We start from the raw sequence: 25,519 nt of genomic DNA, 5'->3' as shown, positions 1-25,519 counted from the left end.
TGGGTGGGGGAAGGGTACAGACTGAAGGCGGATTCAGGAGCTAAGGCAAGATATGTGGCCCTGTCATCTTCACCATCAGAAGTAATCCGAGAAACAGGGCGAGCTACGGCACCCCTAGCATTAGGAACGGAGAAGGAGCCCCTGGTCCTAGGACACCCGACAACAGAGTCGTGGCAGTTGTAGAATCCAGCAATAACACACTTAATATGGCTAAAGTACTCCTGACATGATAGAAAAGGCGTATCAGGAGCGCCCATCGCTTCACGTGTTTGGTGTTATGGTTGGCATAGTTATACAGTAATGATCTTCATGAGAGTATAGAGGAAGCTGTGCTGAACAATCATCCGGTAATTAAAAGTTATTTAATGGAAAATCTTTTGATAAAGGGCAATTAGTGCCCGAAATGTGTGAGCGTTTAACACGGTTTTAGGATGGATACACTTGTTTTTAAGAATTTCCAATAAAGAACTTTTAATTAATGAATGGTTGTGAAGCACGGCTTCCTCTACACTCTCATGGTTGGCTGCACAGGAATCGGCACCCACCAGACACAGGTCTGTCTGCTCTTCATCGTCAGGCTTTCAATTCCCTATCTCGCATTGACAAGTAATGATCTTCAGTTAAATCTTGTGTATATTTTTATGCAAATAGGGGAATGTTACATCTTCATCTCCTTCAATCTATTTCCAGCTCCCCATTCCCTGTCTGTAGGCTCTCAATAAAAATATTTGGAAACCTTCTCAATCCCACAAAAATCCAATACATGTAACAGTAAACACTAGACAGGAGGGGGATGCAACTGCAGAATCTATCTCTCAGTGATTCAGTGGAATAGCATGACTGGAGAGGGAGAAGGAAGAGCAGATAGAGGCATCTGAATATTTTAGGGAACACATCACTGCTTTGACGTCAATCTAAAAAGAGTCTGCCCACTTAAAGCAAATCTGTTAGCAAGTTTAACATTTAATCTGAAAGCAGCATGATGTGGGGCAGAGACACTGATTGCAGTGATGTGTCACTTACTAGACTGTTTGTTGTAGTTTCAATAAATTCAGTGTTTTATTAGCAGGTGACTGTCACTACAGGACAAGTTGTCTCATGCCATGCAGTCCTCCTACTTTTCGTAACCCCGCCCCCACCACTGACTGGGACTTTTCTGCCTATGCACAGAGTACACAGAAAGCTGTCAATCTGTGGTGTGGGCGGGGTTATTCAGGGCTCAGCAATCAGAATCACAGAAAATTAATTTTTAATAAGTTACACTAAGCGGACCAATAAATGACACATTGCTAGAATCAGGCTTTCTGTCCCTACTTCATGCTGATCTCAGACTACATAGCAAAACCTGTTGACAGATTCCCTTTAGCAAGAAAGAAAATAGTAGCAGGATGGAAAAATATGATGATTCAACAATTCCTGTCTGTATTAGATCTAAAATATAATTTCAACTGCCTATCATATCTACTTTCAAGACTTTGCATAAAAGTAGAACTTAGGAAATTCAGTTTAGTCATCAACGGCTGCCAAAAACTAAATACCTGAGAAAAAATGAGAACTCTGTGTCCTTCGTCTTTTAACTTTTTCAACATCTTCTGTAGCAGCATCAATTTTCCCGAGGATTTCACTAAAGAGCTGCCATCATAAGATCCATTCGGCAAGACTGGGGCCTCCTAAATAAAAATACAAACAGAACATTGATGGAAACTGGAGGGCTCCTAATCGTTTAAGTAGACCCAATAATTTAGCCGATGTTGGAATGTGGAACTGACTACGTACAAGACATAAACTCAAAACCATACAAATTTAAAGGGGTTGTCCGGGCTTTTCACATAATCTCAGTACATATCTGGGCTGCAGAATTATGACAATAAGTAATTTACTTTCTGTCACTAGTTTGCACGGTTTTCTAGATATTCTGAACAGAACGTCCAAGGGGGGGTGTTATGGCATTGAAATGAGAACTAGTCATAACCTCCTACTCTACTCCAAACATGCCCTCTATAGCAACAACCCCACCCACCATAGCTACAGGCCCTCCCCGTCCACATGAAGCAGCCCTCATCACACAGTAACAAATTCTTCCCCTCCAGCAGCCTCAGTGCAGAGAGCAGAGAGCTGCTCCTCCCCCAGACACACACTGAACAGTTCTCTATGGAAAGTGAAAGTAGTGAGGAGGAGGGAAAATCGTCCTGTATTCTGGGCCACTCCATGATTATAATACATAACTCATTATCAGTAATTCCTTCCCTCACTGTCCCAGGCTGCTGGCAGCAGTGAGAACAGACTGTGTGATGGCCAGTGATGGGGGTCTGCAGCTTCTAATCTGCACAGGGGATGGCAGTCACTGATGTAATCTGTCGTGTGACAAAGCCTCTGCTGTGTGAATGAGACAGCTCTGTGTCACTGATGTCTTCACACAGCAGCAGATTTGGTGCAGTGTATGTGCGAAGCTCCACCAAACTCCCAGCAAGCTCCAGTGACCAGCACCACCCACTGCCCACTCATTGGCTGGCAGTAAACTGCACCAGCAATCATCTTTATCATTATTCCAGCATTGGAAAGAACACAGCAGTGATCCTGTATTTGTGAAAGCAGCACATTACATACATTCATACACCCCCCAACACTTCACACTATTACAGCTGCTGATTGGACAGGCTGCTCCCATCAGTACTTGTGTCATTAGAGACACAGTGCTCACACATACACCGCACCAAATCTGCTGCTGTGTGAAGACATCAGTGACACAGAGCTGTCTCATTGAGGGTATGTGCACACGGTGCGGATTCTGCTGCGGCTCCGCAGCGCTTCTGCAGCTGCGGGTCCGCAGCAGATTCTGCTGCGTTGTACAGTACCTTTATTTCCTATGGAAATAAAAAAAGCTGTGCACATGCTGCGGTTTTTTCCGCGCGGTTTTGCTGCGGTTTACAAACTGCAGCATGTCAATTATTTAGTGCAGAAACGCTGCAGTTTTACACCTCATCCATTATGAGGTGTAAAACCGCAGGCAAAACCGCAGGACTTTTGTCCTGCGGATTTACCTGCAGTTTTCTCTACAGAGCCAAAAAAACTACGTGTGCACATACCCTCACACAGCAGAGGCTCACATAGATAACTGTTCAGTGTGTGTCTGGGGGAGGAGCAGCTCTCTGCGCTCTGCAGTGAGGCTGCTGGAGGGGGAGGATTTGTTACTGTGTGATGAGGGCTGCTTCATGTGGACGGGGAGGGCCTGTAGCTATGGTGGGTGGGGTTGTTGCTATAGAGGGCATGTTTGGAGTAGAGTAGGAGGTTACGACTAGTTCTCATTTCAATGCCATAACACCCCCCCTTGGACGTTCTGTTCAGAATATCTAGAAAACCGTGCAAACTAGTGACAGAAAGTAAATTACATATTGTCATAATTCTGCAGAGCAGATATGTACTGAGATTATGTGAAAAGCCCGGACAACCCCTTTAAGCTAAGACCTTGTGCACCCATATCAAAAGTATGGCTATGGATGTGCCATGTGTAGCGCATCTGAAGTGAACTGAATTTTACTCCACATAAGGTCAGCCATATGACCCCCAACCAGTCCATAAATCACAGAAAAAATTGCGTAATAAAAACTTTTTTTAAAAACATTTGTCTCTCCATTGCAGAGATATTAGCAATCAAAATATTTGGCATCTAACAAGTTAAATTTTGTTACGTTCAAGTGGGTGTTATCAGAGAGCTTTTACTGCGGAGTGTGCTTCTTACACCTGTATGATGCTGACCAATCATAGGTAAACAGCAGAAAAAGAACATGGCCCTGCCAGAGCTTAGAACAGGTTGCTCAGTGTGTGAGATGTAACAAAACAGCCCTGATCTACTGGTTTAACCTCCTGCATGAATCAGTGAGGGGGCTGGGATGGTGCAGCTGAGTTTAGCACAGTTAACTAAAGCCTTTCAGATAAGGTCCCTGTGGGGTATGGTCAGTACAGCTGAGTTTAGCTGTGTCACATTATAAACACTTCTATCAGTTCTCCTGTACTCATAGCACTGTCACCATGGCTGTACTGTGCCTCCCTCACATTGTTCATAAATGTGTCAGTAAAAATATCTGAAAGGTGTTAGTCATCTGTTCAGTCTAATCATGCAGGAGGTTAGACTAGGACCTCAAAGCTGTCTGCTCTAAGCTATGGTGGGGGCGTGTTCTTTTTCTGTTGAGTTGGTTCCTTCTTATGATTGGTCAGCACCATACAGGGAGAAAAAGTACACACCCAAAGTGAAAACTATTTGATAACACTCACTTGGACTTACCGTAATAAATGTTAACTCAATAGGTGCAAATATTTTGATTGCTAATATCTCCGCAAAACAAAACAGAGAACAAAAAGATTTTCTTTTAAACGCTTGCTCGATGATAAACCAAGACACTATGTTTGGTTCCATCTGGTCATTTACAGATGACATGATGAGCTATAACGTGACTGTGGAAAGACAGTGATCTACTGTGCAATTTCTAAGAACATGTGGATATTAGAAAATTGCAAGGTTCAATCTAAGTTCTTCAGGGATATTTTATGTTGGTGGTCATTTGCTCCTCATTGGGGCTCCTCTGCGCGGAGACACCATGCAATGCATCTGCAGTACCAGCCTTCAGTATTGGGGCAATCGATCAAACTGTGCTTACAGATTATCCAGCCATTGCAGCTACAGCACGCAGCGACTGCACCAGGCGGAGGGCTGAGCTCACCGGTAATGGAATATGACGAATGACCCTTCAATACCTAAGGCTTTGGTGCAGTGCAGCAATAATTAATTAGAAGTCACCATAGCCCCACACTCAGACCTGTACTATTAGGAGAGTGCAAAATGAACTAGCACAAATGTCACTATATGTGAAAGTCATAATTAACCCTTTACTAGCTATGCTTACTGCGGTACACACATGGCATGATGTGCACATGGATAGACACCCCTGTGGCTTATGAACTCGGTTGAGGAAAGTGGATATCACCATTAAAAATAAATGGGAAAATACAGAGGTCCTCCAGGACAGAAATCTGTCCGATCTTATTATGTACCCTCACCGGTGGGAGCAGGGTATTCTGTGTGTGGTATTTTTCCCTGCATTTTTGGGCCCTCCTCAGTATCAGTTTATGATTTTTTATTCATTATTTTTGGTATTGGATATTATTATTATTTTCACTTTTTGTTATTGCTTCACTATTGTGTGCCATTTTGTACCTTTATTAGTTTGGCATTTGAAGTGCTATAGTTGAGGGTCTTACCCTGTATTTTACAAGAAGGTACAAGGGTTATCCCTTTTAAACATATAAGGGAGCTTGTTTGTGCGTTTTGTAATTGTTTTTAATCTGTGTGTCTCATTTTGTATTTTTTATTATAGAAATGTGATATATTTATGTATTTTTTTTATATTCATGGGATTTTTGTAGATGTTGTCTATGAATCTTTTTCGTTTGTATAGTAACTGGTTTGTAGTAAAATCTCACACACCCCCTGGTCTATTCTAATATTGGTGCCCAGGATCCCCAATGTTATTCTTCATCTTACCACAGCAGCAACAGGGAAGAGGTACGGGTGGTTGCAGCACTTCTTCAAGTCCATCATGATATTCAGCAAGGAGACCTGGTTTCCACCTCCTTTGGAGTTCAAAGCTTCAAAGTTTCTGGTTAAAATGAACTTATAATACTTCCTAGATCAAAGTCACAAAAAAACAACAAAAAACATAAGCAGAAAAAAAAGAAAATAAAGTAAATGAGAAATTTTTCATTTGTGTATTTCAGCACAAATCTGCGGCAAAATCCATGTGCGTTACAAGTGTAATTAACTTATATTTAAAAGAGATTTTGCAAAAATCTTTAAAAATATTTTTACTAAGTAAAGTTTTTATAAAAATAAAATTAAAACAGAAAGTGTCAAGGAGAGGGAAGAGTGGTGAAAGTGTGTTGTCTTGCAGGACTGCACTCACTTCTGCATTTGGCTCAGCTCCACTCGCACTATTAATTCTGTTTTGGCTGGCATGTTCTTGAAGACATCTGCTTTCAGCCTCCGCAGCATGTGAGGACCGAGTAAGTCATGAAGTTTTTTAATTTGGTCTTCCTTAGAAATGTCAGCAAATTCTTCCAAGAAGCCATCCAGATTGCTGAGAGGGAAACAGCGCATGAAAAGCATAAAGAAAGATGTATTTGTTTCACGGTCACAAATCTCACATTCTAAGGCTAGTTTCACACTTGCTTTTTTTTGCAGCGCGTTTTTCCCGCAAAAAAACGCATTGAAAAAACGCATACAAAAGCATACAACTGCTGCGTTTTTTTCAAGCATTTTTATGAGCATGCATGAAAAAAACGCAGCGTTTTTATGCGTTTGTATGCGTTTTTAGTGCGTTTTTACCGCGTTTGCGTTTTTTTCCAACATAAGGGTGGCCCCTCACACTAACCCAAACCATGACTTTACTAACCCTAACCCTGACCCTAACCCTAACCCTGACCCTAACCCTAACCCTGACCCTAACCCTTAACCAAATCATACTTAACCCTAACCCAAACCCTAAACCCTAACTAACCCTAACCCTAACCCTGACCCTAACCCTAACCCTAACCCTGACCCTAACCCTGACCCTAACCCTTAACAAAACCATACTTAACCCTAACCCTGACCCTAACCCTAACCCTGACCCTAACCCTGACCCTAACCCTAACCCTGACCCTAACCCTTAACCAAACCATACTTAACCCTAATCCTGACCCTAACCCTGACCCTAACCCTTAACAAAACCATACTTAACCCTAACCCTGACCCTAACCCTAACCCTGACCCTAACCCTAACCCTGACCCTAACCCTAACCCTAACCCTGACCCTAACCCTTAACCAAACCATACTTAACCCTAATCCTGACCCTAACCCTAACCCTGACCCTAACCCTAAACCTGACCCTAACCCTAACCCTGACCCTAACCCTTAACAAAACCATACTTAACCCTAACCCTGACCCTAACCCTAACCCTGACCCTAACCCTAACCCTGACCCTAACCCTTAACCAAACCATACTTAACCCTAATCCTGACCCTAACCCTGACCCTAACCCTTAACAAAACCATACTTAACCCTAACCCTGACCCTAACCCTAACCCTGACCCTAACCCTGACCCTAACCCTAACCCTAACCCTGACCCTAACCCTTAACCAAACCATACTTAACCCTAATCCTGACCCTAACCCTGACCCTAACCCTTAACGAAACCATACTTAACCCTAACCCTGACCCAAACCCCAACCCTAACCCTGACCCTGACCCTAACCCTAAACCCCCTTAACTAACCCTAACTCTAACCCAAACCCCTAAATTCCATGGTTAAAAAAAAAAAACGCATATGCAAAAAAACGCATACATGAGCATGCCAGTGCGCACATATGCGCATCCATAGGCTATAATGGCCATTTTTAGCGCAAAACGTGCGCATATGTGCGCATGCGCTTTTTTGCAGGGCCAAAAAATGCAACATGCTGCGTCTGGAAAATCCAAACGCACACCCCAAAAAAACGCAGCGCATGAAAATCGCATACATGCGCTTACAAGCGCGCAGGTATGCGCACCCATGTTAAATATAGGGGAAAAAACGCATGCGCACATATGCGTTTTTTTCCAGCGCTAAAAAACGCAAATGTGAAACCAGCCTAAGAGGTGAAGAATTAGGAAATTGTGAACCTTCCCGAGGAGCCATCATATCTCCCTAGAGGCCAAAGCTTCAAGGTAAATGGCACTATTCAACAGTAAATTGTCTTGAGAAAGGCTCATTGTAGCCGAAACGTGGTCACGCCACCGGGACTATGAGTCCATTTTGCACTTTTGAAAATACTGGAGTGCTACACCTCTTTTTTCTGAATTTAGATAGATGATAGATAGATAATAGATAGGTGATTGATAATAGATAGATAAGATAATAGATAGATAATAGATAGAAAGATATGAGATAGATAGATGATAGATCATAGATAATAAATAGATAAATAGATAATAAATAGAAAGATAGATATGAGATAGATAGATAGTGTAAGGTAGCGCTTATTGTTAGTGTTGGGGAACACTCACTTGGCTGCGATATTGATGCACACAGGAAAACTTTCACTTAAAACAGTCCAATCCAGTTTATTGTGCCATCAAAAACCGCCCCCGTAATCCATGTTATACTTCACAGGCTCACACATAGTCCATAACATTGCATACTACACGGCTTGAATACGCTGTCACTAAACATGCTGGACCTCTTTGTCCAGTTACCATGGGTGACCGCACGCTGTACACTTCAGTAATGTCCATAGAATATCACAGGCACCAACAGTTATATCCCCATGTCCGGAGTTACCTCGCAGGAGCTCCGGCTCCAGATGCCGACTCTTTGTCAGTCCTCTCTTTCCCAGGGAAGCTGTCGAACTGGGATCACCGTCCCGGATAACGTCTTGCTCACCAGGCCACCTGACAGTCCAGATCCACAGACGGACAGTAGCTCCTCCAATGCAGTGCCGTCACTGACTCTGCAAACACACAGGCCTCACCGGGTGCTATTCAGGGATCCGACCCTACTCCCCAGGTCTCCCAACACACCGGCCACCAGGTCCAGGGCCTCAGCGGGTGCTATTCAGAACATCCGTCTCCTCCTGAGACTGTCCAACACTCACGCCTCACCAGGTCCAAGGTCGCAGCACGTGCTCCAGGGATCCGATCCTTCTAGCAGAATCTCCCAACACTGACCCTCCAGGACCTTGCACCCTGAACCACTCAGGTACACACTCTCCCTCCATGTGACCAGACCTCAGGCACATTATATGGTCCATAACCACACCAACCGGTGAGGTATGGATCACATGGTCATGACCTCACTACAGGTCCTATTCCACACACAGCCACACACATACAGGCTTTACATTGGGCGTTCAGACACATGACCCTGGGTGGGTTTGTAGGTGACTGTTCCCACCCATGTCACCAAGTCACCTAGAAGCTTTCCCAATACAAAGCAACAAACCTTCAGCAGCATTATCTGCCGATCAACACACGTACAAGCTTCCACCACAAGGCACCCACCCTTGTGATACATATCGGCCATTTACAATCCTGCCGCTCACCATCTCCCCATCACAATAAAGGAAACGCCTGCATGCATGTCCTGGGAAGCCCATACAGCGCCCCCTAGCTGTCACAGGGGTCATTGCATCACAATAGATAGATAGGTAATAGATAATACATAGATAATAGATAGATAAATAGATATTAGACAGATAGATAATAGATAGATAGATAGATATTAGATAGATAGATAGATAATAGATGATAGATACATAGATAATAGATAGATGATAGATAGATAATAGATAGATAATAGATAGATACATAGATATGAGATAGATAATAGATATTACATAGATAGATGATAGATAGATAGATAGATAGATAGATAGATAGATAGATAGATAGATAGATAGATAATATATATACAGTACAGACCAAAAGTTTGGACACACCTTCTCATTCAAAAAGTTTTTTTTATTTTCATGACTATGAAAATTGTAGATTCACTCTGAAGGGATCAAACCTATGAATTAACACATGTGGAATTATATAATTAACAAAAAAGTGTGAAACAACTGAAAACATGTCTTATATTCTAGGTTCTTCAAAGTAGCCACCTTTTGCTTTGATTACTGCTTTGCACACTCTTGGCATTCTCTTGATGAGCTTCAAGAGGTGGTCACCGGAAATGGTCTTCCAACAGTCTTGAAGGAGTTCCCAGAGATGCTTAGCACTTATTGGCCCTTTTGCCTTCACTCTGCGGTCCAGCTCACCCCAAACCATCTCGATTGGGTTCAGGTCTGGTGAATGTGGAGGCCAGGTCATCTGGCGTAGCACCCCATCACCCTCCTTCTTGGTCAAATAGCCCTTACACAGCCTGGAGGTGTGATTGGGGTCATTGTCCTGTTGAAAAATAAATGATGGTCCAACTAAACGCAAACCGGATGGAATAGCATGCCACTGCAAGATGCTGTGGTAGCCATGCTGGTTCAGTATGCCTTCAATTTTGAATAAATCCCCAACAGTGTCACCAGCAAAGCACCCCCACACTATCACACCTCCTCCTCCATGCTTCATGGTGGGAACCAGGCACGTAGAGTCCATACGTTCACCCTTTCTGCATCGCACAAAGACACGGTGGTTGGAACCAAAGATCTCAAATTTGGACTCATCAGACCAAAGCACAGATTTCCACTGGTCTATTGTCCATTCCTTGTGTTCTTTAGCCCAAACAAGTCTCTTCTGCTTGTTGCCTGTCCTTAGCAGTGGTTTCCTAGCAGATATTTTACCATGAAGGCCTGTTACACAAAGTCTCCTCTTAACAGTTGTTGTAGAGACGTGTCTGCTGCTAGAACTCTGTGTGTCATTGACCTTGTCTCTAATCTGAGCTGCTGTTAACCTGCGATTTCTGAGGCTGGTGACTCGGATGAACTTATCCTCCGCAGCAGAGGTGACTCTTGGTCTTCCTTTCCTGGGGCGGTCCTCATGAGAGCCAGTTTCTTTGTAGCGCTTGATGGTTTTTGCCACTGCACTTGGGGACACTTTCAAAGTTTTCCCAATTTTTCGAACTGACTGACCTTCATTTCCTAAAGTAATGATGGCCACTCGTTTTTCTTTACTTAGCTGCTTTTTTCTTGCCATAATACAAATTCTAACAGTCTATTCAGTAGGACTATCACCTGTGTATCCACCAGACTTCAGCACAACACAACTGATGGTCCCAACCCCATTTATAAGGCAAGAAATCCCACTTATTAAACCTGACAGGGCACACCTGTGAAGTGAAAACCATTTCCGGTTACTACCTCTTGAAGCTCATCAAGAGAATGCCAAGAGTGTGCAAAGCAGTAATCAAAGCAAAAGCTGGCTACTTTGAAGAACCTAGAATATAAGACATATTTTCAGTTGTTTCACACTTTTTTGTTAATGATATAATTCCACATGTGTTAATTCACAGTCTTGATGCCTTCAGAGTACATCTACAATTTTCATAGTCATGAAAATAAAGAAAAGTCTTTGAATGAGAAGGTGTGTCCAAACTTTTGGTCTGTACTGTATATATATATATTACATAGATAGATGATAGATAGATAGATAGATAGATACAGTCATATGTAAAAGTTTGGGCACCCCTATTAATATTAACCTTTTTTCTTTATAACAATTTTGGTTTTTGCAACAGGTATTTCAGTTTCATATATCTAATAACTGATGGACTCAGTTATATTTCTGGATTCAAATGAGGTTTATTGTACTAACAGAAAATGTGCAATCTGCATTTAAACAAAATTTGACCGGTGCAAAAGTATGGGCACCCTTATCATTTTCTTGATTTGAACACTCCTAACTACTTTTTATACTTTTTACTGACTTCCTGAAGCACTAAATTGGTTTTGTAACCTCATTGAGCTTTGAACTTCATAGCCAGGTGTATCAAATCATGAGAAAAGGTATTTAAAGTGGCCACTTGCAAGTAGTTCTCCTATTTGATTCTCCTATGAAGAGTGGCATCATGGGCTCCTCAAAACAACTCTCAAATGATCTGAAAACAAAGATTATTCAACATAGCTTTTCAGGGGAAGGATACAAAAAGTTGTCTCAAAGATTTAACCTGTCAGTTTCCACTGTGAGGAACATAGTAAGGAAATGGAAGAACACAGGTACAGTTCTTGTTAAGCCCAGAAGTGGCAGGCCAAGAAAAATATCAGAAAGGCAGAGAAGAAGAATGGTGAGAACAGTCAAGGACAATCCACAGACCACCTCCAAAGACCTGCAGCATCATCTTGCTGCAGATGGTGTCACTGTGCATCGGTCAACAATACAGCGCACTTTGCACAAGGAGAAGCTGTATGGGAGAGTGATGCGAGAGAAGCCGTTTCTGCAAGCACGCCACAAACAGAGTCGCCTGAGGTATGCAAAAGCACATTTGGACAAGCCAGTTACATTTTGGAAGAAGGTCCTGTGGACTGATGAAACAAAGATTGAGTTGTTTGGTCATACAAAAAGGCGTTATGCATGCGCTGTATTGTTGACCGATGCACAGTGACACCATCTGCAGCAAGATGATGCTGCAGGTCTTTGGAGGTGGTCTGTGGATTGTCCTTGACTGTTCTCACCATTCTTCTTCTCTGCCTTTCTGATATTTTTCTTGGCCTGCCATTCTGGGCTTAACAAGAACTGTACCTGTGTTCTTCCATTTCCTTACTATGTTCCTCACAGTGGAAACTGACAGGTTAAATCTCTGAGACAACTTTTTGTATCCTTCCCCTGAAAAGCTATGTTGAATAATCTTTGTTTTCAGATCATTTGAGAGTTGTTTTGAGGAGCCCATGATGCCACTCTTCATAGGAGAATCAAATAGGAGAACTACTTGCAAGTGGCCACTTTAAATATCTTTTCTCATGATTTGATACACCTGGCTATGAAGTTCAAAGCTCAATGAGGTTACAAAACCAATTTAGTGCTTCAGGAAGTCAGTAAAAAGTATAAAAAGTAGTTAGGAGTGTTCAAATCAAGAAAATGATAAGGGTGCCCATACTTTTGCACCGGTCAAATTTTGTTTAAATGCAGATTGCACATTTTCTGTTAGTACAATAAACCTCATTTGAATCCAGAAATATAACTGAGTCCATCAGTTATTAGATATATGAAACTGAAATACCTGTTGCAAAAACCAAAATTGTTATAAAGAAAAAAGGTTAATATTAATAGGGGTGCACAAACTTTTACATATGACTGTAGATAGACATAACATATTTGAAAACTATTCAAATGCATGGGAACACAATAGGTAGTGGAGTCAGCCATAATTGGTTGAGCACTCCTCTCAGGTTAGGTTGTATTAAAGGGAATCTGTCAACAGATGTTTGCTATGTAATCTGAGAACACCATGATGTATTGGGCGGAGACCCTGATTCCAGTTATGTGTCACTAAGTAGGCTGTGTTTTTATGTTTTAAAACATTCAGTGTTTTATCAGCAGGAGATTGTCACTAGAGGACTAAGTGTCTCATTTCTGCTAGTCCAACCACGCCCTCAGCACTGATAAGCAGCTTTCTGCCTATGCACAGTGCACACAGAAAGCAGTCAATCAGTGGTGTGGGCGGGGTAATACGCAGATCAGCATTCAGAGCTCGGCTAGATCTGCAGCAGAGAAAACTGTGATTCTACCACAACTGCTGCACCCAGCAAACTAAGTAACATATCGTTGAAGTCTCATGCTGCTGTCAGATTACATGATAAAAACCTCCTGACAGATTCACCTAAAATTAGTTATTGTGGGCACAGAAGAATTGGCCACTTAGTGCACTAAGGTCATCAATTTTAGAAATAAAGTCTACAGATCAGTAATGCCGTATACATATCATATACAGAGTGTTTGCACATATATATATTGGCGCACTCACTGCTGCTGTATTTTTTTATACGTACATAGATATACAGAAAAATGCACACACTTATTTTCTTTAACTCTGCTTAGCATAACACATTTTCCATTACTGTTAAGCAACATGCCTCCATTTACATAAATTGCATGAACCCGTGTAAAATCCAATTTGTGATTCTCAGTACGAAACAATTTTTACATTTAAGCCAAAAATTCATGCAAATGATTTATGCAAAAACGGCACTCTGCCAGGAAGGCTATAATCAATATGCGTCCCTGTGAGTCATCACTGCTCTCCCCCAGAACAGGCGAAACCTTCCCACCTATGAATTATTCAGAAGTTATATTTTTCCACTGTCGGAAACAACTGATCCTAATGATGTTGACGAGACCGGAGCCGGTGTGACAGCAGCCAGCCATGAAACAAAGGAAGAAAGAAGCACACGGGGGCAAAACTACAGGCAAGAGCCGTGGGGAGACGTCCATATTGCAGTCAGGTTAAAACAATCGGCTTCTATTCAATGTCACGGTGCGGATTTGTTGACTTTGTACTTTCACATTGAATATAGAGAACTTTATATGTCATGTATAGAAGTAAAAACCTATACCCCTTGGCGATCCTTTGGTTTTTTTTTATTTTTGTGGGTCACATTATAACAGTCACTTACAAATCTATTGGTGTTTCTTTAAATTCATGTTTTAAAAAAAAAGAAATAAAATCAAAATACAAAGAAGACAATTCTCCAGACATGTTTGTATTAATAAATATTCCTTGTAAGACAACAGTTCTATATTTGTTCATCCCTCTGCTATTCTTCCTGGAAATGTGTAATTAAATTGTAAGCTGGGCATTACCATTCTTTCTGGCATTCGTACACTCAGCCCACCGGTATTCCCACACTGAACCCACCAGCATTCCCACACTGAACCCACCGGCATTCGTACACTGAACCCACCGGCATTCGTACACTGAACCAATCGGCATTCCCACACTGAACCCACCGACATTCTCACTCTGAACCCCCCAGCATTCCCACACTGATCCCACCGGCATTCCCACACTGAGCACATCAGCATTTCCACACTAAACCCACCAGCATTCCCACTCTGTACCCACCGGCATTCCCACACTGAACCCACCGGCATTCCCACACTGAGCACATCAGCATTTCCACACTAAACCCACCGGCATTCCCACTCTGAACCCACCGGCATTCCCACACTGAACCCACCGGCATTCCCACACTGAACCCACTGACATTCCCACTCTGAACCCCCCAGCATTCCCACACTGATCCCACCAGTATTCCCACACTGAGCACATCAGCATTTCCACACTAAACCCACCAGCATTCCCACTCTGAACCCACCAGCATTCCAACACTAATCCCACCGGCATTCCCACACTGAGCACATCAGCATTTCCACACTAAACCCACCAGCATTCCCACTCTGATCCCACCAGCATTCCCACACTGAACCCACCGGCTTTCCCACACTGAACCCACCGGCATTCCCACACTGAACCCACTGACATTCCCAATCTGAACCCCCCAGCATTCCCACACTGAGCACACCACCATTCCCACACTGAGCACATCAGCATTTCCACATTAAACCCACCAGCATTCCCACTCTGAACTCACCAGCATTCCCACACTGAACCCACCGGCATTCCCACACTGAACCCACCGGCATTCCCACACTGAACCCACCGACATTCCCACACTGAACCCACCGACATTCCCACACTGAGAACATCAGCATTTCCATACAAAACCCACCAGCATTCCCACTCTGAACTCACCAGCATTCCCACACTGATCCCACCGGCATTCCCACACTGAACCCACCGGCATTCCCACACTGAACCCACCGAAATTCCCACACTGAACCCACCGAAATTCCCACACTGAACCCAACCGGCATTCCCACACTGAACCCACCGAAATTCCCACACTGAACCCAACCGGCATTCCCAAACTGGACCCACTGGCATTCCCACATTGAGCCCGCAAGCATTCCCACACTGAACCCACCGACATTCCCACACTGAACCCACCGAAATTCCCACACTGAACCCAACCGGCATTCCCAAACTGGACCCACTGGCATTCCCACACTGAACCCACCGGCATTCCCACACTGAACCCACCGGCATTCCCACACTGAACCCACCAAAATTCCCACACTGAACCCAACCGGCATTCCCAAACTGGACCCACTGGCATTCCCACATTGAGCCCGCAAGCATTCCCACTCTGAACCCACCGGCATTCCCACACTGAACCCACCGGCATTCCCCCACTGAACCCACACTGAACCCACCGAAATTCCCACACTGAACCCAACCGGCATTCCCACACTGAACCCACCGGCATTCCCACACTGAACCCACCGAAATTCCCACACTGAACCCAACCGGCATTCCCAAACTGGACCCACTGGCATTCCCACATTGAGCCCGCAAGCATTCCCAGACTGAACCCACCGGGATTCCCACACTGAACCCACCGGCATTCCCACACCGAACCTACAGGCATTCTCACACTGGAACCCCAGGCATTCCCACACCGAGCCCACCTCTGGCATCCCCACACTGAGCCCACCGCCATTCCTGCACAGTTGTGTCTACTTATTTCTTTCATTGGTGTGGGCTAATGAAAATACACGGTTACTTTGTATTTGGGAAGTACAGTATATCGTAAACACAAGTTGAATATGCATTGGATAGTTTTGCAGAATTTTATGGTGGTGGTATAGAATAATAATAATGGAATAATATGTTGCATAGCGGTAGTTCACTTTATGGATAATTGAGTTAACCTTTTTTTTGTGACTATTGAGGGGGGTCAAAGCCCATGGCACATATAGTCCAACAAGTAGGCGATTAAAGGGGCTATCTGGACTATTTTTTATTTTTATGATGGACCTAAAAACTAAAAAGTAGGTAGTTGCTACCTGTCGGTTGTGCCCAGCGCCAATCTCGGCACAGTGGTCACAGACGACTCCTGACGGCGATTCTGTGGCTTCAGCTAATTTCACATCAATAGAGCAATAGCTTCTCTTCCGCTCGACTCTGTTGATGGGGCGTGTCTGCTGATGTCATGGTGATTGACAGCCGGCTCCCCGCTACCTAATTGTGGGGAGCTGGCTGTCAATCAACATGACATCAGCGGTCACGCCCAATCAACAGAGCAGCTGTGTAGATCTATATGTACTGCAGTATAGATGGATGTGTACTGTATATTTGGTTGAACATTATCGCATAGATTTAAGGTCAAGTGGACACCTCTGTTAGCACGACAGTGTATCATTGGTTGGCTATGTATAATAAACATGGTTTGGGGACTTGGGGAAGGATTGGAGATGTAAGAGTGAAGGTGATGCAATAAGAGAACGTGCAAACATTCAGGATCTACAGCAGAAAATTCTGCCAAACCTGATGTCTCGGCAGGAAAAATGCTGCATAAAATATGAGTGCTTTTCTTGCGTTTTTTTTTACATAAGTTTATGTTGAAATCTCCAGCAAAAACACTGAAAGATTTAACATGTTGCAGATTTGAATATGCTGTAAATCTGCAAGGAAAAAATAAGAAATGTGCGCATGATGCTTCAGGACTCTCATTACCTTTGCTGGTAGTAGGGAACTCTTCAGGTTTTGTGACAAAACTGTGCAGAAAACACATGACATGTATAGTTATGGCCGAAAGTGTTTACACCCTTGAAATTGTTCCTGAAAATTATTGAAATTACACATATTTTGATACAGACATGTTTATTTCCATTGTGTTTATTGGAGCAACAAAAGAAAAACAGAAAAAAAAGGCAAATTGCACATAATTTTATTCTAAATACCAAGAATGGTCCGGACAAAATTGTTGGCACCCTTCCAAAATTGTGGATAAACAACTTTATTGCAAGCAGGTGATACTTATTCAAACTCACCTGTGGCAAGTAACAGGTGTGGGCAATTTGAAAATCATACCTGAAACCAGATAAAAAAGGTAGAAGTTGACTCAATCTTTGCATTATGAGTCTCGGTGTGCCACACTAAGCATGAGGAACAAAAGATGAGAAGACAACTGTCTAAGGACTTGAGAACCAAGTGTTGAAAAGTATCAACAATCTCAAGGTCACAAGTCCATCACCAGAGATTTTGATGTTCCTTTGTCCACGGTGCGCAACATAATCAAGATGTTTACAACCCATGGCACTGTAGCTAATCTCCCTAGACATGGAAGACAGAGAAAAATTGATGAAAAGTTGCAACGCAGGATAATCCAGATGGTGGATAAGCAGCTCCAATCAAGGTTCCAAAGAAATTTAAGCTGTCCTGCAGGCTCAGGGTGCATCAGTGTCAGCACAAACTATTTGTCGACATTTTAATGAAATTAAAGAATTTGGTGAACAGATGAGACCAAGAAAAATCTTTTTGGTGAAGCACATTATTCTACTGTTTACTGAAAATGGAATGAGGCCTACAAAGAAAAGAACACAATACCTACAGTCAAATATGATGGAGGTTCAAAGATGTTTTGGGTTAGTTTTGCTGCCTCTGGCACTGGGTGCCTTGACTGTATGCAAGCCATCATGAAATCTAATTGCCAAAGGATTTTGGGTTGCAAGGTATCACCCAGTGTTAGAAATCTGGGTTTGCCTCCTAGGTCATGGGTCTTCCAGCAAGACAATGACCCCAAACATACATCAAGATGACCCCAGAAAAAGATGAAAACTAAGTGCTGGAGAGTTCTGAAGCAGCCAGCAGTGAGTCCGGATCTAAATCCCACTGAACACCTGTGGAGAGATCTTAAAATTGCTGTTGGGAGAAGGCGCCTTCAAATAAGAGAAACCTGGAACAGTTTGTAAAAGAAGAGTGCTCCAAAATTCCAGTTGAGAGGTGTAAGAAGCTTGTAGTTGGTTACAAGAAGTGATTGATTGCAGTTATTTATTCTGCAAATTGCGTCTTCAGAGAAAAAGAGGACTTGAACTCTATAGCGCCACCTGTTGGTAGTAGCGATCCTACAAGTCACAATCAACCCTTTAACGAGTCTTGTAATATGACTTAGGATAAAAGCCAAACCAGAATCTCAGTTTGCAGACACGGTGTTTCGAGCTATTGGCTCTCGTCAGTGCAAAGTATGAGAACTGATTTGGCTAGGTGAGAGGCTCTGGAGGCTCTTCTTTTTCTCAGAAGAGGCAATTTGCATATTATTTTCCCAGAGGAGCATTGCACGGCGAATAAGCCTCCTTACCTTGACAAGCCAGAGCTGGCATGTCACTCTCCACAAGGAGAAACCTTACCCCTTAGTTATTTATTCCAAAGGGTGTGCAACCAAATATTAAGTTGAGGGTGCCAACAATTTTGTCCAGACAATTTTGGGGGTTTTGTGTGAAATTATGTTGCGTTTGCCTTTTTCCTTTGTTTTTTTTTGTGCAATTTCAATACTCACAAAGGAAATAAACGTGTGTATAAAAAAATGTGTAACTGCAATAATTATCTGGGAGAAATACATCATTTCCTGGAACTATTTCAAGGGTGCCAACACTTTCAGCCATGACTGTATACATAAATGTGAGGATGCGTGATAATCTGCACCAGTTGAGAAGAAGTCAATAAGGGCTGAAATTCATCAATGAGATAACTCTGGTTCCCACTGTTCTGCAATGTCCTGTGCTCCATGCTATCCGCCATTAGATGACCCATACCATGGGGCTAATAAAGAAAGCCGATTTCCCCAATCTGACACAACCTGACGAAGAGAGCGTTGTGAGTGTAGGGGTGTTTAAGGGATTGCTAAGCACAATGCCCATGTCCCCATAGACAATAAGAGGACACACACTTCTGCTTTATTTAGTATGGGGTCATCAGTGATCAAAAAGTTATCCCCTTCCCTATGAGCATGATATAACTTACTATTCTGGGAATAGTCTTTCAATGTGTCTCTACACAGTATGATACATATTGCACCATGTCAGACTATATAGGTATACAACTCAGTGACCAGGGAAATAGTAATATCCAATTGTTATCTTATTTAATCATTTCTAGAGGTATAATAGAGGAACGGCACAATGTGACGTGCGAAGAAGTCTCAACTAACACTTACTTGAATCTTTCAGGAGTGAGGAAGTTGAGAAGGTGGAAGAGCTCTTCTAGGTTATTCTGCAGCGGGGTTCCAGTTAGCAGCAGTTTGTAGTCAATCTTGTAGCTATTTAATACCCTAAAGAACTTGGAAAAGAAAATTATGTGGTGGCCATCCAGAAAAGAAAAAAAGAGATTGGCAGGGCACGCGCACACGGTGCGGACCGGTCACTTCACAGCATTCAAAGCATGAAAGAGTTAAAAGAAGTTAACAAAAAGTGGGACCATTAGCACAGAAATGTCGCTCTGACGGCGCTGTGCATAGGATCACGATTTTTAATGCTTATCGAGCACTTTTTCAGGAGGAGTCCATGAGGGATCCGCCTAAAAAAGATGCTGTGTGCACATCCCCGAAAAGCGGCTAGCGCTAGCACACCGGTATGCTTGCACTGTTAACCAAACGCTCACAGCCCACGTTTGGCTCTCCAACCTTCTGCCATCCTTGCCTGTTTTACAGAAAGAGTGGAGCTGGCGGCGGAGAACATTTGGATTAATATTTCTAAAGAATTCACATGCAATAGACAGAAGTTCTTTTTCTTTAATCTCCCTTTTTTGTCATCTGTGCGCATTTTGAAGTAAAACAGGCAAGGATGACAGAGTGTTGGAAGGTCACTGGCGTGCGGTGATATGCTAAGCAAATCAATGGAAGAGGACAATACGCCAAATGTTATGGTATGCAATGAAAACATAATCAGGGCAGTTTGTTAAAGGGATTATCCAGGACTATATTATAGTGACTAACTACCTGCCTGTTATGACCAGCGCAGATTTCTGACGGCACAGAGTAGCCAATGACCACCCCTGACGGCGATCCTACGGCTTCCGCTGATGTAACGTCGGCAGAGCAGCGGTTTTCTTCCACTTCACTCTGTTGACAGGGCGTTAATGTCAACATCATGCTGTATGACAACTGGCTCCCTGCTGTCTAACCGCGGGGAGCCCATTGTCAATCATCATGACGTCTGCAGTCACGCCCTATTCATAGGGCAGCCGGGAAGAAGAGAATCTCTGCTGACATGGAGCAGCTAAATCGCAATCAGGAGCGCTCAGTGTCTGCTCTGAGCCAGCGCCAAATAGAACATGTAGGAAGTTGCTAACTTTTACTTAAAAAATAATTTCTCCCTGGACAATCCATTTAAAAACCTTGTATGACATCATACAATAGCCATTCTCTGTAGAAGTGGAAATATTTTTCTTTAATATTAATGTTTCACCCCAAAACAAGGCGTTTAATAACTTACTTTTGATTGGTTGTTTTTAAGTCGGTGAGCTTCATCCACCACAAGACATGCCCATTCAATGGAGCCCAGAATGGCATGGTCAATGGTGATAAGCTCGTATGATGTGAGGAGCACGTGGAATTTTATTTGAGCTTCTTTCTATGTAAAAAATTAAATGTTAAGCATCAAGTTAGTATAGTACAGATTTCAGTGGTTTTTCCCTTTATAGTTTATAATGAAAGTTAATGTATTTTCAAGAGGACTGGAGTAAAATAAATGCCTTCAGGGGGTTCTCCGATGAAAACAAGTTACCAGCTATCCTATGGATAAGTGATAATTTATAGATCAGTGGGGGTCTGACCGACGAGACCGCACTAATCGGCAGATCAAGGCTCTTTAAATCCCCTATCTATAGAATATATGATATGTCATTTTTACCAGAAAATCCCCTTAAACTGTTCAAAATGCTTGTACAGCCATCTGGTATTCCTCCCAACTTTATTACATACATGCAAGCTTAGCCGAGCATGCAGGTTTACACGATTGCCAGATCCTCAGACACCAATCCACAATCGGAACAAAGGATCGGCATGATACACTCAAAATGTGTGACCTTTAGATCGTATACCTCCATACACATTTATCTAATATGTGTGGCCAACCTTAAAACTAGTAGTAAAAGTAGGTGTCTGGTTTAGCAAACCTACACAAGGGTCCCACATTTGTATCTGGCTGAAGAAAACCAAAGCAGAAAATGGCTGAATAAATAGTCTCAATCTCTGGAGGACCCAGTTCATCATGGACAACACAAGGATTTCAATGGGATCTGTGTAATGCTTTCGTTCCCCTGTGGGGGCGCTGCAAGATAACTGACAGCCTATTGGCAAGATCTCGTGATCACTGGGGATGCAATGTATATTGGTAGCATTTCCAAACACTCAACTACTGCAAACACTAATATGTTGATAGTTGTCCATAAGTAGTGACCCATTGCTGGTCACACCTTAATTGGGGGTCAAGTCCTAAGCCTTGGAACTTCATAGTAGAGGAACAAACATTGCCCTTATATCCCAATAATGGGAAGCTGGAGCCACACCTTAATGGATTCCCAGTGGAAAATGACTACTAATTGCATTTTTATGAGTTGATGTTGGGAGAAAACCTCATCAAGGTGAAATTATTTCCAACTGTGCATTTTCTATGGTATATATTCCAACAGCTGTGGAGGACATAAGGCTATCTAGAAAATATCATGACTCCATTCTTACTTTCATTCGAAACACCTTCTTCCCACTTCTAATGGCGTTGTCTTCAAAGGAGAATTCATTCTCTCTGATGACGGCACGACTATCCTTATCGCCAGTGTAAGTCACAACGTAAAACTCCGGCGCCCACATCTCAAACTCACGTTCCCAGTTGATGATTGTGGACAAGGGAGCACTGACCAGATAAGGACCTTTGGAATGACCCTGATGGAAAAAAAAATCAGTAAAGAGTATGTTATCATAGATGACAGAAATTACCTCTAAGGTCTCGTTTCATCAAAGCAATTTCGACAAAATTCTGGTGTAAGTTGTAATGTTCTTCAAAACGCAGACTTTGCAAGACATCCACCAACATTTGAGACTACGGAGAAGGTGAAGAAGGTGATATCTGACAGATCAACTGACAGATCTACTCTCACATATACATAGGAATTGCCAGAATGGAGTGCCATGGTCTTCACTGTGTGACGGAGAAGTGTCCACACTGGTGGAAGTAATCAAGGTTTCTTGCACGCTCTACTTGGTCTTCTCGCCAGCTAATTCAGCTTTTGTGCAATATTAATACCAAGCCCTGTCCCCAAAGACACTCCATCCCCCTGTTATTTTTTTTTTTAAGAAAACACCATCTGCCATTGTGATATTTTTCATTGTAATTTGAATGTAAAAAAAAAAGAGAGACAGAAAAAGTCAGACACAAGATCTGTCAGCACTGGGATGGTCACGCGTGGGACTGAGCAAACAATCCGTGTTTGTCTTACAAGGTGCACTGACATAATGAGGAGTTTTTATTAATGCAAACACTGCACTGTTTGTCTTGTCTGTAATTCTGTGCTTTTCACAGTACTATGCATTCAGTGTAGGACTGCCATTAATCAGCTGAGGACTTAGAGGCTCCAACATATGTTGCAATTATTCTATTTAGGTTTATTAAAGAAGACATGTCACCACTCATCACTTGTCCTTTTTTAATAAATACTTACAGTCTGAGACAGTGAGCGCTGATTGAATAATGTCAGGGGTGTGTCTCTACCCAGTCTGAGACAGTGGGCGCTGATTGGATAATGTCAGGGGTGTGTCTCTACCCAGTCTGAGATAGTGGGTGCTGATTGGACAATGTCAGGAGTGTGTCTCTACCCAGTCTGAGACAGTGGGTGCTGATTGGATGTCAGGGGTGTATCCCTACACAGTCTGAGACAGTGAGCGCTGATTGGATAATGTCAGGGGTGTATCCCTACACAGTCTGAGACAGTGAGCGCTGATTGGATAATGTCAGGGGTGTATCCCTACACAGTCTGAGACAGTGAGCGCTGATTGGATAATGTCAGGGGTGTGTCTCTACCCAGTCTGAGATAGTGGGTGCTGATTGGACAATGTCAGGAGTGTGTCTCTACCCAGTCTGAGACAGTGGGTGCTGATTGGACGATATGCAAACCAAAGAAAAAAATGGAATCAAGAGCAATAGATAAAATATAAGATTTTTTATTATACTCAATAGAATAAAATACAATATGTAGAAAAATTGGTATAGGGAATACAAAATCAGGGATTCAGCGACACCCAGTTACCACACACACAGATTAGGAGAATGGTACAAATAGTATTATCTAAACAAAGCAAGTAATAATGAAAAAAACGACTCCCTCTTAGTTATTCCTTAGATGCAGCGGCACACAGTATCTTCCATAAAGTGCATAGTGCATAAAAAGCGGTCACAGAAAAATATATAATAAATAGTATATATAATATATAAATAATCTTCAAGTAGGAACCTGATAACCACAGGTAAAAAGACTGTCAGCCAGTATGAAAAAAGCAATATATACTGGAGGGAAGAGAGCCAGAGATATAAATGCCTAAGAGTCGATGATAAGTGTATGAACAGGTACCAACCTATCTGTAGTGTGGACTGCGGGACCCTTATGCGCGTTTCGCTTCTTGCTTCTTCGGGGGGCATGTCTCTACCCAGTCTGAGACAGTGGGTGCTGATTGGACAATGTAAGGGGTGTGTCCCTATCCAATTTGAGACAATGGGTGCTGATTGGACAATGTCAGGAGTGTGTCTCTACCCAGTCTGAGACAGTGGGTGCTGACTGGACAATGTAAGGGGTGTGTCCCTATCCAATCTGAGACAGGGGGCGATGATTGCACAGTCTTACGTTGATTGGACAATGTCAGGGGTGTGTCTCTACCCAGTCTAACACAGTGGACGTTGATTGCAGAATTTCAGGGGTGTGTCCTTAGCCAGTTTGAGACAGTGGGTGCTGATTGGAGAATGTCAGGGTTGTGTCTCTACCCAGTCTAACACAGTGGGCATTGATTGGACAATCTCAGGGGTGTGCAGGGACACTAGCCTAATTGTTATCACCCTTTTATCAATTTATTAATTCACTTTCAGGAGAGAATCCAGGAGAACGGCACAATGTAGAGAAGAAAGAAAAGGTGTCCTAGTATTGGTATTTTTTTTTAATGAAGAATGCAAGTACAGTTGTGGCCAAAAGTATTGACACCCCTGCAATTCTGTCAGATAATACTCAGTTTCTTCCTGAAATTGATTGCAAACACAAATTCTTTGGTATTATTATCGCCATTTAATTTGTCTTAAATGAAAAAACACAAAAAGAATTGTCCTAAAGCCAAATTGGATATAATTCCACACCAAACATAAAAAAGAGGGTGGACAAAAGTATTGGCACTGTTCGAAAAATCATGTGATGCTTCTCTAATTTGTGTAATTAACAGCACCTGTAACTTACCTGTGGCACCTAACAGGTGTTGGCAATAACTAAATCACACTTGCAGCCAGTTGACATGGATTAAAGTTGACTCAACCTCTGTCCTGCGTCCTTGTGTGTACCACATTGAGCATGGAGAAAAGAAAGAAGACCAAAGAACTGTCTGAGGACTTGAGAAACCAAATTGTGAGGAAGCATGAGCAATCTCAAGGCTACAAGTCCATCTCCAAAGACCTGAATGTTCCTGTGTCTACCGTGCGCATTGTCATCAAGAAGTTTAAAGCCCATGGCACTGTGGCTAACCTCCCTAGATGTGGACGGAAAAGAAAAATTGACAAGAGATTTCAACGCAAGATTGTGCGGATGTTGGATAAAGAACCTCGACTGACATCCAAACAAGTTCAAGCTGCCCTGCTGTCCGAGGGTACAACAGTGTCAACCCGTACTATCCGTCGGTGTCTGAATGAAAAGGGACTGTATGGTAGGAGACCCAGGAAGACCCCACTTCTTACCCCGAGACGTAAAAAAGCCAGGCTGGAGTTTGCCAAAACTTACCTGAAAAAGCCTAAAACGTTTTGGAAGAATGTTCTCTGGTCAGATGAGACAAAAGTAGAGCTTTTTGGGCAAAGGCATCAACATAGAGTTTACAGGAGAAAAAAGAGGCATTCAAAGAAAAGAACACAGTCCCTACAGTCAAACATGGCGGAGGTTCC

The 25,519-nt window shown here is 42.8% G+C and overlaps 1 protein-coding gene across 8 annotated transcripts in view; it reads right to left on the bottom strand.

Annotated features, from left to right (window-relative positions):
- Positions 1-25,519, bottom strand: part of CHD5 (chromodomain helicase DNA binding protein 5) — a 231,290-nt gene that overhangs the window by 55,884 nt on the left and 149,887 nt on the right. For all 8 annotated transcript variants that reach the window (XR_012227155.1, XM_073561775.1, XM_073561774.1 and 5 more), the window contains exons 15-20: positions 22,078-22,278; positions 20,831-20,968; positions 19,555-19,676; positions 5,958-6,131; positions 5,540-5,681; positions 1,539-1,670 (exon numbers count right to left, since the gene is read on the bottom strand). Coding sequence is in view for 7 of the 8 variants with exons in the window: in XM_073561775.1 (XP_073417876.1) it covers positions 1,539-1,670; positions 5,540-5,681; positions 5,958-6,131; positions 19,555-19,676; positions 20,831-20,968; positions 22,078-22,278 (909 nt within the window). In the remaining variant the exon portion in view is untranslated. The remainder of the gene's footprint in view (positions 1-1,538; positions 1,671-5,539; positions 5,682-5,957; positions 6,132-19,554; positions 19,677-20,830; positions 20,969-22,077; positions 22,279-25,519) is intronic.

The sequence above is a fragment of the Dendrobates tinctorius genome, unplaced genomic scaffold, assembly GCF_039654945.1.
Source record: "Dendrobates tinctorius isolate UK_male_01 unplaced genomic scaffold, ASM3965494v1 ptg000326l, whole genome shotgun sequence".
Taxonomy (NCBI): Eukaryota; Metazoa; Chordata; class Amphibia; order Anura; family Dendrobatidae; genus Dendrobates; species Dendrobates tinctorius.
The sequence above is the reverse complement of the archived record's forward strand: the minus strand, read 5'-3'. Positions and strand labels throughout refer to the sequence as shown.